This window comes from Trichechus manatus, unplaced genomic scaffold (assembly GCF_000243295.1).
Source record: "Trichechus manatus latirostris isolate Lorelei unplaced genomic scaffold, TriManLat1.0 scaffold00008, whole genome shotgun sequence".
Taxonomy (NCBI): domain Eukaryota; kingdom Metazoa; phylum Chordata; class Mammalia; order Sirenia; family Trichechidae; genus Trichechus; species Trichechus manatus.
In genome coordinates this window covers 17,397,247-17,413,923 of record NW_004443944.1, presented here as the reverse complement: position 1 = coordinate 17,413,923, position 16,677 = coordinate 17,397,247, and the positions used below count along the sequence as shown (strand labels likewise).

At 47.3% G+C, this 16,677-nt stretch overlaps 1 protein-coding gene across 2 annotated transcripts in view; it reads right to left on the bottom strand.

Moving 5' to 3' along the window:
- SLC13A3 (solute carrier family 13 member 3) overlaps positions 1 to 12,451 on the bottom strand; it is an 80,896-nt gene extending 68,445 nt beyond the window's left edge. The window contains exon 1 of one of the 2 annotated variants that reach the window (XM_012559022.1): positions 12,301 to 12,451. Coding sequence is in view for 1 of the 2 variants with exons in the window: in XM_004370277.2 (XP_004370334.1) it covers positions 12,301 to 12,411 (111 nt within the window). In the remaining variant the exon portion in view is untranslated. The remainder of the gene's footprint in view (positions 1 to 12,300) is intronic. The other variant, XM_004370277.2, reaches the window with a different exon arrangement.
- Positions 12,452 to 16,677: the final 4,226 nt, after the last annotated feature.

The following is a 16,677-nucleotide window of genomic DNA, read 5'->3' as shown; positions in this document are numbered from 1 at the left end:
GCCTAGCAAGGGTGAGGAGCACCCAGGGGCAATCTTTCAGCTGCGCCCATCCCCCTAATTTCCAAATGAATAGACATTGATAGCAGCGACACTCAGCCGAAATGCCTTTCCCCTTCTTGGACAGCTGCCTCGGTCAGGTGCCTTTCATATTTGTGGCGCCTCAGAATGTCATTCCGTGCCTCATCTGGTGCCCCCTTGGACTTCTGCCCTGGGGCAAGTGCTCCCTTCTGCCCCCGCTCACTATGCCTCTGCACCCCTATCCGAACATCTGACACCCATCTTTTAGGTAACTGTACCATAATATCAGTTAAAAAATACAAGTCAACCGCCTTAATCTTTTACTTAACCCATGATGGCACTGCATGAGAATTACAACTGCACCTTCTTTGCTTTCACTGATGAAAATTGGTCTGCGATGGGCTCAGAATCATTTTTTTTCCGTTTCTTTCTACACTCAGCAGAGCAAGATCACACAGTTGGCCTTGACCCACGGAGGCGCTCAAATATGGAAGTATTAGTTTTAACTTGCTGAATGATCCCTCACAGCTGGCAACGGAAGCTGTGATGGTTAATAGAAACTACTTGGTGGCGCCCTCCCTTCAAGTGGCACCCAGGACACCTGCCACACCTGCCGTACATTGCAGACATCAGAATTTTCCTTGAGGGCCCCTCACCCCAGGCCTCCAGAGCCTACAGGAAAGCGGCTTGTCATGAGAAAATGGTGCATGCAGCATGTCAAAAGGCCACAGGGAGCAAGTGGGACTGTGGGTGGCGGGGAACAACGGCTTCTCTTGTTATTTCTCCCAACAAAGGGGAGGCGGCCACTCTCAGCCCGCTGGGAGCCAAGAGGACAGAGGGGCCCGGTCAGCTCCGTCCAGCAGAGCCTAGAGCTGGGCCCTGAGCAGGGTTGAGGGACCAATGGTGGTTTTGTCTTGCCTGGAACACTCCATTTTCAAGTCCTCTCAGTCCTGCAAGGTCCTCTGCTGCCAAGCTGTGTGCCCACAGGCAAGCCGTTCACCTCTCTGTGCTTCGCTCTCCTTACCAGCAAAATGGGACTCCTGACAGAGCCGCCTCACAGGCTTGTTGGGGAGATCAAAGGAATGAACACATTGAGGGCAGGACTGTCAGCCTCAGCACTACTGACACGTAGGGTGGGAGAATTCTCTTGTGGAGGCTGTCCTGGGCATTGCAGGATGTTTAACAGTATCTAGGGCCTCTACCACTGGATGCCAACAGCACCCCTCTCAGCTGTGACACCTGAAAATGTCTCCAGAGATTGCCCAATGTCCCCTGATTGAGAACCACTGATTTAAAGCATTTCCTCCAGGGCCTGAAATACAGTCAGTGCTTTGCTGATGAAGGTAGCCGACATTTTCTGAGCGTATTATGAGCATCATCTTAGCAACAGTGTGAGGCACTATTATCATCATCCCCATTTCCTGGTGAAGAAAAAACAGGCACAGAGGAGATAAATAACTAGTCCAAAATCACACAGCTGGTTAAAAAGCCAAGATTTGAGCCCAAGCAGCCGAGCCCCAGCTCTTACCCACCAGGCTCAGCCTCCAGAGAGCTCCACCAGACTTCCAAACTCCTATATAAGTGTCTGAATGACACATCTCTCCTCTAGGAAGCCTTCCTTGATTTCCTTCTACCCTATCCAGCATGATCGCTCCCTTCCCCCTTTGTCTTCGCCAACCATGAAGAGCGCAGGCTCTCAACAAGGCAGACCAAACCTCGAATCCCAGCACCCCTACTCACTCACTAGCTATGAGATGCTGGGCAAGTGGCTTCAACCCTCTGAGCCTCAGCCTTCACCTCTGAAAAATGGGTCCATCACCCCTGCGTCACGCAGCATGGATATAAGAACAGGCCCTGGAGCCAGAGTACCAGGGTTCAAATCACAGCTCTGCCACTTCTGAGCTGTGTGACCTGGTCAAGTGACTAAACCACTCTGTGCCTCAGTTTCCTCATCCGTGAAGGGGGATAATAATGGCACCCGACGTGATAAGCAGTAAATAAGCTAACAAGTACTGTACACATCAAGTACCTAGAACCTTGCCTGGACTTAGTAAGTGCTATGGGGGGGCTGGCTATGGCTTTCACGAGGCCTTTTGGAGACTGAGGAAAGGGCTGGAAAGAGGCAGGTGGCCCAGGACCTCAACAAACTTGAGTTCTCTCCCTGCAGCTTCTCAGCGGCCAGCACTTGCCTGTAGGGGAGCTTAACACTGTTGAAATCAAATCCCTCTCTCAGCCCAGATTGCTGACAAGGTCCCCACAGGAGAGGAGAGCAAAGGGAACTGGGGAGGGAAACCTGCCAGGCTGGAGAGCAGAGGCCTACTGGCCTCTCTACCCCTTCTCCAATGTCTTCATCAGCTGGGGTTCACTCTTATGTTCTGTGTATTAGTGACCTCCACCTACAGGCTCATTCCCATTGGCTGCCCCTCCCCACGTGACCTTCAGCGCCAAGGAGGGCGGAGAGCCTGGTATCCCTATCCTGCAGGCAATAACAACACTGAGCACCTACTCTTTCTAATTATCTAATCTTCCCCGCAGGTGGGTTTCATTATGCCCATTTTGCAGGTGAGGCTCAGGGGACGGAAATGACTCGCTAGGAAATGGTACAGCCTTGTGTGTGTGTCTTCCCATGTCCCCTGATGCATCTCTGCTGAAGAGAGAGCAATTCGGGCGCATGTCTGTGACTTGTCCCAGCCCCTACAGAGGTGCTGACTTTGTGTCTTCAAGGTCAGGGGGTGGGGGGGGTATCAGAAAAGCAGCTCTCCAGCTGCTCATCAGTCCAGAGGGCACTGTTCTGTTCTGTTGGGCCAGGAAACACGATCTTGCTCCCCGCCGCATCCCTGGGAATCACGTGGCCTGTTTACACACCTGGCAGGAGCCCCGGGAAGGCAGAAAGTTGGCTGGGCCTCAGAGGAAAGGCTTTGAGGCCCAGGGGTCTGGGTGCCCACCGCCGAATGGGGCAATGGGCAAATCTGGCATGCGGGGAGAGAGCTCATGTGGGACCAACGAGGCTTCTGTGACCAACTGGCTAGGAGAGGTTGGGAAGTCCCTCCATACCCTCTCTGGGCCTAGGTCTTTCTCGCTGAAAAGCAAAAGGGCTGGACACTCTTATTCCAGCCTGAACATTCCATGACTAGAAAGCAGTCTGGTGTCTTAGCGCACAAGCTCTAAAAGTCAGAGACGCCTGGGTTCAAATCCAAATTCAGCCACTGCACGTTTGTTTACTGAGTACCTTCTATGTGCCAGCCACTGCTGTAGGCACTGGGGTGCTGCAGGGAGCAAGACAAACATGTGCTCTGCCCTTACAATGCTCACAGCCTAGCCAGGGAGACAGCACTGAGTAAATAAATGATCATTTCTGATTGAGATAAATGTCTTGGAGGAAATAAAACAGGAAGCTACTTTAGAGAGCAACTTGCAGGGCGAGGAGGGCAAGTGTACTTGAGAAGGAATAATCAAGGGGAAGGAGGACTCCTCAGAGGAGGTGCTATTGACATTAAGACCTGAATGACTAAAAGGATCTAGCTGTGGAAGATCAGGGGCAAGAGCATTCCAGGAAGGGGGAATAGCAAGTGCAAAGGCCCTGAGGCAGAAACAAGCTGGGCAGGTTTCCAGAACCAAGAAAAGCCAATGAGGCTGGAGCACAGTGAAAGAGAAGCCTGTGAGAGATAAAGTGGGATTGGTGGACAGAGGCCAGATTATACAGGGCCCTGGCGGCTACAGCCAGGAGTTTGGATTTCATGTTACATTCCACTTAACGGCAGGGTGACCTTGGCTGCGTATGTCACTCCATTGCTCTGACCCTTGGTTGCTCCCTCTTGGGGCTGCTATGTAAGGATGTTGTAAGGATTGGCTACAAATGCATGTAAAGCACCCAGCACCACAGCTGGAGCTTAGTAGGTGCCCAATCAGTGGTTGCTTTCACCGATTTCTGCCCTTCTGGGTCAGCGTGCACAAGAAGTCTGCATCTAAAGAGAAAACGGACTCTTTCCTCCCTCTGCTCAAGACTATTCCTGCCTCTGGGCTTTTGCTCCTACCATTTTCACCTGTCCCTGTCCCTGGATCTTCCCCCCAGGGCCCACCCCAGCTCTTGAATTAGCCTCTGATTGTTTCCAGAGTGCACTGGGTCACCATCTTTAAGCCAGGACAGGGCCACACTCAGGAGGCTTCGTATCTCAGGAACAAGAGGCCCACGTGACAGGGCACATCTGTGAATGATGGACAACTAGTGTGTCAGAATTCAGAGGCAGATATGAGGCTAAGCTTCCCAAACCCCCCCCTCCCGGGAGAACCGATCCAGTGTGGAGGTTCTGCTGTGTATTCATTTCCAATTGCTGCTGTAACAAATTACCTCCAATTTAGTGGCTTAAAACAATAAAATTCATTCTCTTGAGCTTTTAAGCGGCCAGCTAAGATACAACTATTGATCTCTACTAGTCCGGAACAAAAGAGAAAGAAGGAAACCAAAGACTCAAAGAAGAAAATAGTCTACAGGACTAACAGTCTACATGAACCATGGTTTCATCTACCCTGAAACCAGAAGAACTAGATGGTGCCCGGCTACCACTAATGACCGTTCTGATCAGGGCCACAATAGATGGATCTTGATAGAACGAGAGAAAAATGTGGAGCAGAACTATGTGGACCAGTTGAGACTAGAGGATGCCCTGAGACTATCGCCCTGAGATACTCTTTAAGCCTTAAACTGAGATTATCCCTTGAGGTCACCTTTTCGTTAAATAACAGATTGACTCATAAAATAAAGAATATTACCTGTGAGTAAATGAGCTCCTTTTAAAAATCATCTGTATGATACCAAATGGTCAAAAATAGTAAATTTTGACCATTTGGTACCGTGCAGATGATTTAAAAAAAAAAAATAAAGCAAAGATGAAAAGGTAAGGGGGCAGGGAAACTAGAGTACCGGAAATGGTACAACCAGAATGGAATGAACGAAAATAATAACACATTGTGAAAAATGTAACCAATATCACTGAATAATTTGTATAGAAATTGTTAAGTGGGAATCTCATTTGCTGTGTAAACTTTCACTTTAAATACAATAAATTTTTTTTTTAATTTATTCTCTTAGTATTCTGGAGGTCACAAGTCCAAAGTCATTTTCACTGGGCTAAAGTCAAGGCTGGCTGCTTCTGGAGGCTCTAGGGGAGAAGCTGTTCCTCCCCTTTTCCAGCTTCTAGAGGTCGCCTGCATTCTTTGGCTCGTAGCCCCACATCACATTGTTTCTTTCTAGCTGCTTCTGTCATCACATTGCCTTCTTCTGACTCTTCCTCCTCCTGTGTCCCTCTTTTACAAGGATCCTCGTGATTACTTCAGGCCCACCCAGACAACACAGGATAATTTCTTCATTTCAAGGTCATTAAAAACCCTGGTGGCGTAGTGGTTGAGAGCTATGGCTGCTAACCAAAAGGTCAGCAGTTCGAATCCAACAGGCACTCCTTGGAAACCCTATGGGGCAGTTCTACTCTGTCCTATAGGGTCGCTATGAGTCAGAATTGACTCGATGGCAACAGGTTTGGTTTTGGGTTTTTTTTAAACTTAATCATATCCGCAATACCCCTTTGCCATATAAGGTAACACTCATAGGTTCCAGGGATTGGGGTGTCAACATCTTTGGGGGGCCATTAGGATGTCAGCCTACCATATAGCAGCATATAGCCAGAATTAAGCAACATTATATATTGATCTGTTGATTCTACAGTTTCCCTCTATTAATCATTCATGATCCTGGTTTTCCATACATGGGACCGACATAAAATTTCCCTTTTAAGTCAAGGTATTTAAGTTAAAAACAGGAGGAGGGGGGATTAAAGCATTAATTTTTTTTAACTTTTTTTATTGTGTAGTTTAAGTGAAAGTTTACAATTCAAGTTAGTTTCTCATTAAAGCATTAATATTTAAACAATGGGTAAATAAAACGTATATAATTAAGTAAATAATATTGAGTGGTACAGAGATCTGGCAAAAAATGACATGAATCGTTTTGGGATGGTGAAGACAAAATCAGACCCTGCCCCATTTTGGAGTGCCTGGTGGTGCAGTGGTTAAGCACTCGGCTGCTAACTGGTTCAAACCCACCAGTCGCTCCTCAGGAGAAAGATATGCCAGTCTGCTTCTGTAAAAATTACAGCCTTGCACCCTATGGGGTAGTTCTACTCTGCCCTATAGGGTTGCTATGAGTTGGAATCGACTCCACGGCAATGGGTCGGGTGAACAAATTCCCTGTCCAAGCTCTCTGGGGTTCGATGAGATTACGCAAATTAAAAGCACTAGGCAGTGTCTGGCCGAGGAAGGTGTTGGATTCACAGGGATGGAATCACAGTTTTTTTTTTTTCTGGGAAGCCTCTATTAGGGAAAGACTCAAGGGACCTCTCCAAATCCTGACCACCCTGTCTCCTCAAATCCAGGACCAAGAGGGGAAAAGATGTGACTGAAATAATACTTAGTAGCTGTGTGCCCTTAGGAACATCACTTAACTTCCCTGTGTCTCACTTTCCTCACCTGTAAAAATGGAGCTAATCATAGTTCCTCCTTCATGAGGCTGAAATGAACAGTAAATGAGCTAAAATGTGAAAGGTACTTAAAAGAACACGTGGTAAATGTGCACAAAATAGTTTAGCTTTTATTATTATTACTATAAACTCCCATTATATGTTGGATACTGTACTGGGCAATTCCCGTACCGTCTCTTAATTATGTCCCATAACAGCCCTTTGGAAGGGCCTGAGTCTTCCCCACTCCACAAATAAGCCATCCATAACCAAGGCTCAGAAACACTAAGTTTCCAACCCAGGCTGCTCTGCCCACTGTGTCAGAGCCAGGACCCAAACCCAGATCTGACTAACTCTAAGGCCCATGTTCTTTCCACCATTTAACTTAAGTCTAACTCAGCTTCGGTTTCCTCATCTGCAAAATGGGAAAGCTAACACATCCCTTGAGCATTGAACGAAAAAGTAGGAATTTACGATTTCACTGAGCCCAAGTAACAACCCAGGGAGGAAGGTATTATTGTTGTTATTTTTTAATGAAGAAACTGAGGCCCAGAGAAGAGAAGTGACTTGTCCAAGGTCATAAAGCAAGTCTGTGGAATGAGAATCCAGTTCTGATTCCAAAGCCTCAAAACGGAAACTGGAATGGACATTTTCCTGGTCACCCATTTAAATCCCCCCTCTAATCTCCCACCTCAAGAATTAGACAAATGCGAGAAAGTGGGACTCTGAGCATCTCTGAGAAGGTCTACCCGCCCAGGACTAGGTCTGCTGCTAGCCTATGTGACACCTTAGTGCGAATTAGAAAAAGAGGTCCTTCCGTTGGGGGACCCAGCGGGGTCGGGATGGAGGGGCAGGGGGTAGGGCTTGGTATGTGGACTGCAGGCTGCTTCAGCCTCACCTGGCTCCTCAAGGTTCCCTGTGCAGTGAACAGCCTGCAAAACACTCTGTAGCAGCCCGCACAACACTCTGTAGCAGCCCTGCCCAGAATGCCCCCAAACTCCTTCTCAACCCATCCTGTGAGCGCCCACTCTAAGAACTCGTCTTGGCCAGATGGTCAATTTAGCTGAATTTGCTCTCATTGGGTGCACGGCAGGAAAGTGGGCAAGATTTCTCTGTAAATGCATGGGGCTGGTGCTTATTTGCAAGCCGGCTTTAACAGGTCTGTTCTGTCCCCATTAGCTACCCAAGGCCACTCCCCAGCCTCCAACTCCCAGTATGGCTATTTAGAAAAGTTGGGGGCAGTCTCTCTGCAGCATCCTGACTTCCCGAGCCTCTGGCACTCTGTAGTAAGAGCTGGGATCCCCAGTGACGCTGGAAATTGCAACCACTGCATTCCAGACCTGCATCCCATTCCTTATCATCCCTGCTGGCAGCATTCCCAAGCCAGGAGGACGTAATGTAAAAATTGCCTCCCTCCCCGCATTTTGTCCCCAGCCTCCCTGTGGGCCAGCCAGCCAGGGGCTGATGACCCAGTAAGCAAGATAAGCATGAGCTTACTTGTGCTTACTTACTAATCTGCAGTGAACAATGTCTCTTTGAAATCCATGTGAAATTGTTCACCACAGATTAGTAAATAAACACATGTAAACCTGTGCTCACCTTGCTTACTGGGTAATCTGTCCCTGTTAGGGATTGTAAACTTGAAAAGACGCTTTGATTCTGTAGAAGGTGCTGTGGGGTCGGGAGAAAGACAGATGCCAGCCATACCTAGAAGCAGAATCTTTGATGCAGTGAAAAAACGGAAATTGTTCACTTCAGATGATCTGGTAAGTAAGGTAAGCACCATGTTTACCTTGCCTATTGGCTCACCAGCCCCATGGGACAGGTGCCTGAGAGCCAGTCCTCTGGGCCACACAGACTCCCAGAACATCAGAGCAACAACTGTTGAGACACCATCAAGCTGGGAAACCAGGACTCAAAAAGGGGAATTCCCTCACTCCAGCCCACATGGCCAATGGCAAATGCCCAAGCATTTTAAACGTCCTTCCTGAGCTGATAGCTGGAAAATTTGCAAAAGCTTTTGGGAACCCATATGTACAGAACAAGCTGCACTGGTGGCCCCAGCTTTTCTACGTGAGAGAGGTTTCCAAGCGGCAATCTCATGCTGAGGGTAGCAGCGGATGCTGAGGATGCTTGTCTTGAAGCTACATTTTCACAGCAAACAAAGTTTGTAAGTTAGAGCACCGTGCCTTCATCTGGGGAGGCTATCACAGGGCTGGTTAAGACCACAGGAATTGTCTAGAGGCTGCATTTGCATAGCAAACACACTGTGTTTCTTTAAATGTCATAGATCAATACAAACAGCAATGTTCTCTACAGATGCTTTTATTCACATTGTACATTAGATTGAGAAACATGTGGGTTGTTAATAACCAAGAATATAATAATGACAATTACAATAAATATTATTAGATGGGAAGGGGAGGCTTTGGGTATACTGATAGAGATTCTGAGGAATTCCTGTGTGGCACGAACAGTTAAGCACTTGGACACTAACCAAAAGGTTGGCGGTTTGAATCCACCCAGAGGTGCCATGGAAGAAAGGCCTGATGATCTACCTCCAGAAGATCATAGTCATTGAGAACCCTATGCAGTGCAGCTCCACTCTAACACACGTGGGGTTGTCATGAGTCCGAATCGACTCGTGGCAGCTAGTTTGGTTTTTTAAGATAACCCAAGCAGCAGAGTGGAGCCCTGGTGGCACAGTGGTTAAGAGCTCTGCCACTAACCAAAAGGTTGGCAGTTCAAATCCACCAGCCGCTCCCTGGAAACCCTGTGGGGCAGTTCTACTCTGTTCTATAGAGTCGCTGTGAGTCAGAATCAACTCGACGGCATCGAGTTTCGTTTTTTTGGTTTTAAGCAGCAGAGTTGGTCCCTGGGTGGCACAAATAGTTTGCACTTGGCTGCTAACCTAAAGGTTGGCAGTTCGAACCTACCCAGCCATGCTAGAGAAGAAGGGCCCAGCAATCTGCTTCTGTAAAGATCACCATCATTGAAAACTCTATGGGGCACAGTTCTACTCTGAAACACATGGGGCGTCAACCGTGAGTTGGAATTGACTCAATGACAACAGGTTTTTCTAAGCAGCAGAATCTGCCTCCTAAGAAGAAGCTCTGGTTTATCAACCACTTAAAGAGGCAGTGACATCTAGGGCCTCTCCAAGGGCCCCCCTCCCCTCCCAGGGATCTAGAGGGAACAAGGAGTGGTTCTTACTGAATTATAACTAAGGAGAGATTGTAAAGCACAGTGGTTACGAGCATAGACTCTGCATTCTGGGTTCATACCAGCTGTGTGACGTTGGGCAAGTCATCTAACTTTTCCGAGCCTCCGTTTCCTCACCTGTCAAAGAGGGATGCGAGCGGCAGCTATCTCCTCTGCTCTTGTGGAGGTGATCCAGTGAAACCTGTGAGAGCCGGAATTCAACAGGACTGCCTTGTTTTTCTGGTCTTGTAAGATTTTTGCCTTTGACAGGGTGCAGTCATCACTTTTCTATCGTTTATTTTAGTGGAAAATATTTGAGTTTTCCTTCTCTAACAGATTTCTGTCTTAACGCCCGTTCCGGCTTTCTCAGGTTTTGGTGTGTAAGACAATGCCCAAGAAGGTCTTAGCATGGTGTCTGGCACATAGTAAACACTCGATAAAACAGCACTTCTCAGGCTTAGAGTCCCTGCGTGGAGCAGACAGTTAACACTCAGCTACTAACCGAAAGGTTGGCAGTTCAGAGTCACGTCAGAAGAAAGGCCTGGTGATTGCTTCCAAAAGGTCACAGCCAAGAAAACCTTACGGAGTGCAGTTCTGCTCCGCAACACATGGGGTCTCTATGAGTCAGAATCTACTCCAGGGCAACTGGTTTCTTTCTTTTTTAAAATCAGGCTTGCTGCAATCACAGGCGGTTACAGGCATCACTGTCGGGGTTCATACACAAACAATTCACTGTGAAGCTAATGATGCTTAAACTCCAGAGCACCTTCCAAGCCCTGTACTGAATTTTGGATTTGTAAATCCATATTCTTTTTCTTAAAGAAACCCAAACCAAACCAAACCCATTGCTGTCGAGTCGATTCCAACTCATAGCAACCCTATAGAGAGCTCCCCATATAGTACATGCTTCAGGCACCGTAACACTTGGATCTGCCCCAGGGTTCACAGAACTTCCTATCGGGCAGAGCAGAGAGAAGCTGTGAGACCTCCTTCCCCCTGAGGACAGAGACCCTGTTTCATCTCTTCTTCCCCGGAGCTCCGCCTGGGGCCTTGTAGACAACAGTAATCAGTCAAGTCTCCTTTGTCCACCCTTCCACCACTGATGCTTTAGAACCCCAGGTGACTTCCTCACTCAGCCCGTCACATCAATTCCGAGCACCTAGCACGGTGACAGCCCCATTATACAGACAAGGAAAAGAAAGTGAACCCAAAGAAGGAGATTGGCTCAAGGCTCTGGGATCAGCTAAAGGTCCAGGATGGGCACTGGCTTTTGAGTGCCCTAATCTGAAACCCAATCATGGGGATGGCGCAGGACTGGGCAGCGTTCCATTCCATCGTGCATAGGGTTGCCATGAGTTCGGGGCCAACTCGTTGGCAGTTAACCACAATCCGTATTCCAGCATTTATTGTTTATTTTCTTCCACATCAAGAAAGGCTAATAGCTTGGATAATTCCACACTAAAGGACTCGTTTGTGTATTAGCGCTGGGTCTCCTTCACACCACTAGGTATCACCTCCTCACTCCCTGCACTCAAGGAGGGCCTCTTCCTGCAGGCAGCCCTCTCTAAACACCTCTCCCATCTTCCCTGCCTCAACTGGCTGGTGCTGGGTAATGCATCACTAAACCATATCTTCTTTTGTTATTGTGGTTTGGGTGTCTCTTCCTGCAGGTAGAAGGCTTGCCTTATGTGCTTAGTGCCCTACCCTGGTGTCCAGAACGGGCTGGGCACAGGGGCCCCATAGGGACCTGCAGTACCATCTCCTTCCAGCCCCATCCGTGTTATTTTTGTAATGACAGGCCTGCCCTCAACCTGCAACCTTGGATTCTTCTAGGGATTACTTTCTTTGCATGTCTGAAAACAGCCTGGGTGCTGGATTCTGACAAATCAGGGATCAAATCGCCCCTGAACCATTTGCCGTGTGCTTCTGAGCCTCAGTTTTCTCTCTGGATAATGGGGTACATACTCCCCCCCCCGAGGGTCATTGAACAGATCTAATAAGGGGATGTGCGTAAGACAAAGCTTAGCCCTGCACCTTGCCCCTAGTAAACCGCTCATTAAACCTGGGGGTCCCCATCATGTGCAGAATAAAATCAGCCCGTGTGCATGAAGTACTTACGACGTACCAGGCATGGTTCTAAGAGGTTTACATATATCCCCTCATTTAAGTAGCTACAACTCCATGGGGTGGCGCTGTCATTTCTCTCATTTTTACATATGAGTAAACTGAAGTTCAGAGAGGTTAAGTAACTTGCCCCAGGTCACAAAGCTTGGTATTCATTAAGCCTTCATTGTGACTGTCAAGCAAAATGCACAGCACAGCGCCAAGCACATAATTAGAGGTCAGTAAAGAGAAATCTTTCCTGTAGAAGTGAGAAGATCCGGAAGGCCGAGTGGGACTCAGGCTCCAAGGAGCAGCTGGGAAGAGGGGAAGACGGTTGAGGAGGTCTGAGGAAAACATACACTGGGGACCTCGGCAGTCTGTCGCTCCAGAGGCTGGGGAGGAGAGGTCACTGCAGGTGACTCGGCCGCCGAAGGGGTGGATGGGGGCGCGGAGGCAATAGAGGCATTACCTTGGGCGGGAGGGCGAAGATCACCGGCAGCAGCACCAGCGGCGTGAGGACCAGCACCAGCAGCCGCCGCGCGCTCCATGCCTTCTTGGCCACTGCCGCCAGCGCCGCCATCAGCGCGATCACCCGGCAGAGCCGGCCAGCCCCGGACTGCCCCGCGCCTGGCCCCGACGCCGGCTTAAAGCCCGGGGGAGGGTGCGGGGAGGGGACTGCGCTTGGGGACCCGCCCTCTCTCCTCCCGGAGGCGAAGGGTGGTGCCTGAGCCCCCGGGACGAGGTGGAAGAGGCCTCAGCAAAGTTGGGAAAAGTTGGACGCAAGAACTGAGGAACGGGGACCGCAAGCCTGAGCGCAGCGTGACCTGGGATTTAAGCATCGTGGCTGCCCGGCTCTGCTGCCGCGGGCAACTGGCTTAACTTCGCTCGCCATTGTTTACTAGCCTGTAAAACGGATGATAATGACAATGTGAGGATTAAAGCATTTATAGGGTCTCAGAGCGTCTGAGTCCATTCTTCGGCAAGGGGTTTGGTTTATTATTATAAAGGAGCCCCGGTGGCACAGTGGTTAAGCCCTCAGCTGCTAACTGGAAGGTTGGAGGTTCCAATCCATCAGCCGCTATGGGCAGAAAGATGTACCGGTCGGCTTCCTAAAGATTACAGCCTTGGAAACCCTATGGGGTTCTATTCTATCCTATAGGGTCCTGTGAGTTAGAATGGACTCGTGGGCAACCAGTTAACGGGTAATTATCGTTGTTGTTGTTAGGTGCTGTTGAGTTGGGTCCAACTCATAGCAACCCGACGTACAAGAGAACAAAATACTATCTGTTCTGTGCCATCCTCACACTCTTGCTGTGTTTGAGCCCATTGTTGCAGCCACTGTGTCAATCCATCTCGTTGAGGGTCTTCCTCTTTTTCACTGACACTCTACCTTACCAAGCATGATGTCCTCCGGGGACTGGTCCCTCCTAATAACATGTCCAAAGTATGTGAGATGAAGTTTTGCCATCCTCGCTTCCAAGGAGCACTCTGGCTGTACTTCTTCTAAAACAGGCTTGTTTGTTTTTCCAGCAGTCCGTGGTATATTCTTCTCCAACACTATAATTCTGAGACATCAGTTCTTCCTCAGTCTTCCTTATTCATTGTCCAGCTTTCGCATGCATATGAGGTGATTGAAAATACCATAGCTTGGGTCAGGTGCACCTTAGTCCTCAAAGTGGCATCTTTGCTAGTTAACACTGCAAGGAGGTCTTTTGTAGTAGATTTGCCCAGTGCAATATGTCGTTTGATTTCTTGAATGCTGCTTCCATGGGTGTTGATTGTGGATTCAAGTAAAAGGAAATCCTTGACAACGTCAATCTTTTCTCCGTTTATCATGATGTTGCTTATTGGTCCAGTTTGAGGATTTTTGTTTTCTTTATGTTGAGGTGTAATCCATATTGAAAGCTGTAGTCTCTGATCTTCATCAATAAGTGCTTCAAGTCCTCTTCACTTTCAGCAAGCAAGGTTGTGTCATCTACATAACGCAGGTTGTTAATGAATCTTTCTCCAATCCTAATGCCGAGTTCTTCTTCATATAGTCCAGTTTGTTGGATTATTTGCTAAACATACAGATTGAATAAGTATGGTGGAAGGATACAAGCCTGATACACACTTTTCTGATTTTTAAACCAGGCAGTATCCCCTTGTTCTGTTTCAAGAATTGCCTCTTGGTCTACGTGTTTAATTTACTGACCCACTAGCTCACTTCCCTTTGGTTTCTGCTTAATTTACTGACAGACAGCAAGTTAAGCAGAGACCAAAGGGAAGTGAGCTAGTGAGCCCTGTGGGTGTGGGAGGAAAGCATTCCAGGAAGAAGGAAAACCCAAATGAAATGGCTCCAAGGCAGCAGTGAACTTAGCATGTTCTAGGATCAGCAAGGGACCAGAGTGCAGGCATAGGATGAGAAGGGTAGCCAGTGACTAGACCACAGGATCTTGAAGGCCCAGGGAAGGACTTTGGATTTTACGCTGAGTGTCTTGGGAATGGGGGGGTGGGGGGGAGGGCACTGTGGGGATTTAAGCAAAGTGGCAATTCTGCTTTTATTTTTTTAGAACAGTTTTATCAAGATATAATTCATATACCATATAATTCACCCATTTAAATTGCACAATTCAGTCTTTCTTAGTATATTCATAGAGTTGTGCAACCATCACTATAATCAATTTTAGAACATTTTCGTCATCCTCTGACTTAGTTCTCTAGCGCTGCTGTAACAGAAATAGCACACGTGGGTGGCTTCAACAAACAGAAATTTATTTCCTCACAGTTCAGGAGACTAGAAGTCTGAGTTCAGGGCGTGGCTCTAGCAGAAGTCCTCTCTCTGTCGGCTCTGGGGGAAGGTCCTGGGCTCTTTGCAGCTTCTGTTCCTTGGTTCCTTGGTGATCTTCACGTGGTGTGGCCTCTACCTTCCTCCGTCTCTGCTTGCTTGGTTGCTTGCTCAATCTGCTCTTTTATATAGCAAAAGAGATTGATTTAAGACACACCCTACAGTAATATTGCCTCATTAACATAACGAAGAAAACCCATTTCCAAATGGGACTGTAACCACACTGGTTATAAACATGGGTATAGGGGTTCGGATTTACAACACATATTTTTGGGGACACAATTCAATCCATAACACTTCCCAAAAATCTTTCCCCATTAACAGTCACTGTCTATTTCTCCCCAAACCCCATAGCCCTAGACAACTACTAATCTACTTTCTGTCTCTATGGATTTGCTTATGCTGGACGTTTCATATAAATAAAATAATACAACATATGGTACTTTGTGACTGGCTTTTCTCACTTGGCAAGATTCATCCATGTTGTAGCATATATCAATACTTCATTCCTTCTTATGGCCAAATAGTGTTCCGCTGTATGGTTATAGCAAATTTTATTTATCCATTCATTGGTTGATGGACATTTGGGTTGTTTCTACCTTTTGACTATTATGAATAATGCTGCTATGAACATTCATATACCAGTTTTTGCATGAACACCTTTTCATTTCTCTTGGGTACATACCTAGAAGTGGAATTGCTGGGTTATATAGTAACTCTATGTTTAACCTTTTGAGGAACTGTCAGACTGTTTTCCAAAGCAGTTGCAGCATTTTACATTCCTACTGGGAAGGTATAAGGGTTCCAATTTCTCCATATCTTCACCAACACTTGATATTATCTTCTTTATTATAGCCATCCTAGTGCTTGTGCTTTTCATTTAAAAGGATCCCTTTGGCTGAGATGATAGGGGCTTGGACCAGAGCGGTAATGATGGCAGTGGGGAGAAATGATTTGATTCCAGATATATTTTAGCAGTTGAGATGACAGACCTTGGTGCTGGTCTGATGAGGGTATAAGAAAAAGGAGTTGTTGCTGGGATCAAATCAGATGGTGGAACATTTCCTAAACTGTAAGAGCCGTCTCAGTGAGGAGACACAAGATAATTTTACGTTGTACTACATGGTATTTAAAGAATAACGTTTAATCATATGGAGTGAAAGTTAGTCCTTATGTTGATTTTAACTCTTAATTATACTTTGGAGAAAGTCTCAGTTGGGTGTTGGTACCCTTTAACACTTCATCACTTGATAATTTTCCTTTGTAATAGTCAGAGAAGGCTTTAGGGTCAGAGACTCTGGCAGGCAATACAATCTTGCAGGAATTGGACAGTATTGTTTTGTTTTTATTTTATTTATTCCTACAGTTACTTTTGACTTAGGGCAAGTGATTTTTGTTTTTATTAACGCTGGTGACTTTTTCAAAACCCTCCTTTTAAATTAAATCTATTTAAGTGTACAACGTGAAGCAACTAAAAAAAAGTATTAAGTAGCAAATGGTGCAGAAAATGCATGCCCTATGGCAAAATCGCAAAAACTGGATGCAAAGATCTGAAATTTGCCAAGCAGTGGGCTGGCAAGAGAAGTAACCAGGAAGGATGCAGTCAAGGGTCACTTCTCATCCAGGCCGTGCTGCCATCATTCCTGCAAACCCCAAGGGCAAGTCATTTCTCAATGGACCCATTCCAGGCTGTGATGAAACTTTCTCCCATGACATTTCAGGTTGGGGATTAGACCCTGAGCCTGCTCAATAACAAAACCCGTTGCTGCCGAGTCAATTCGGACTCACAGGGACCCTATAAAACAGAGTAGAACTGCCCCATAGGGTTTCCAAGGCCGCAATCCTTACAGAAGCAGACTGCCACATCTTTCTCCCACGGAGCAGCTGTTGGGTTCACAGCAGCGACCTTTTCGGTTAACAGCCGAGGGCTTAACCACTGCAGCACCAGGGTTGCTTTGCCCAGTTATGGACAGGCTTCCCCAAGGCCTTCAACCAGGCCAGAGTCAGACAGCTTGGGAT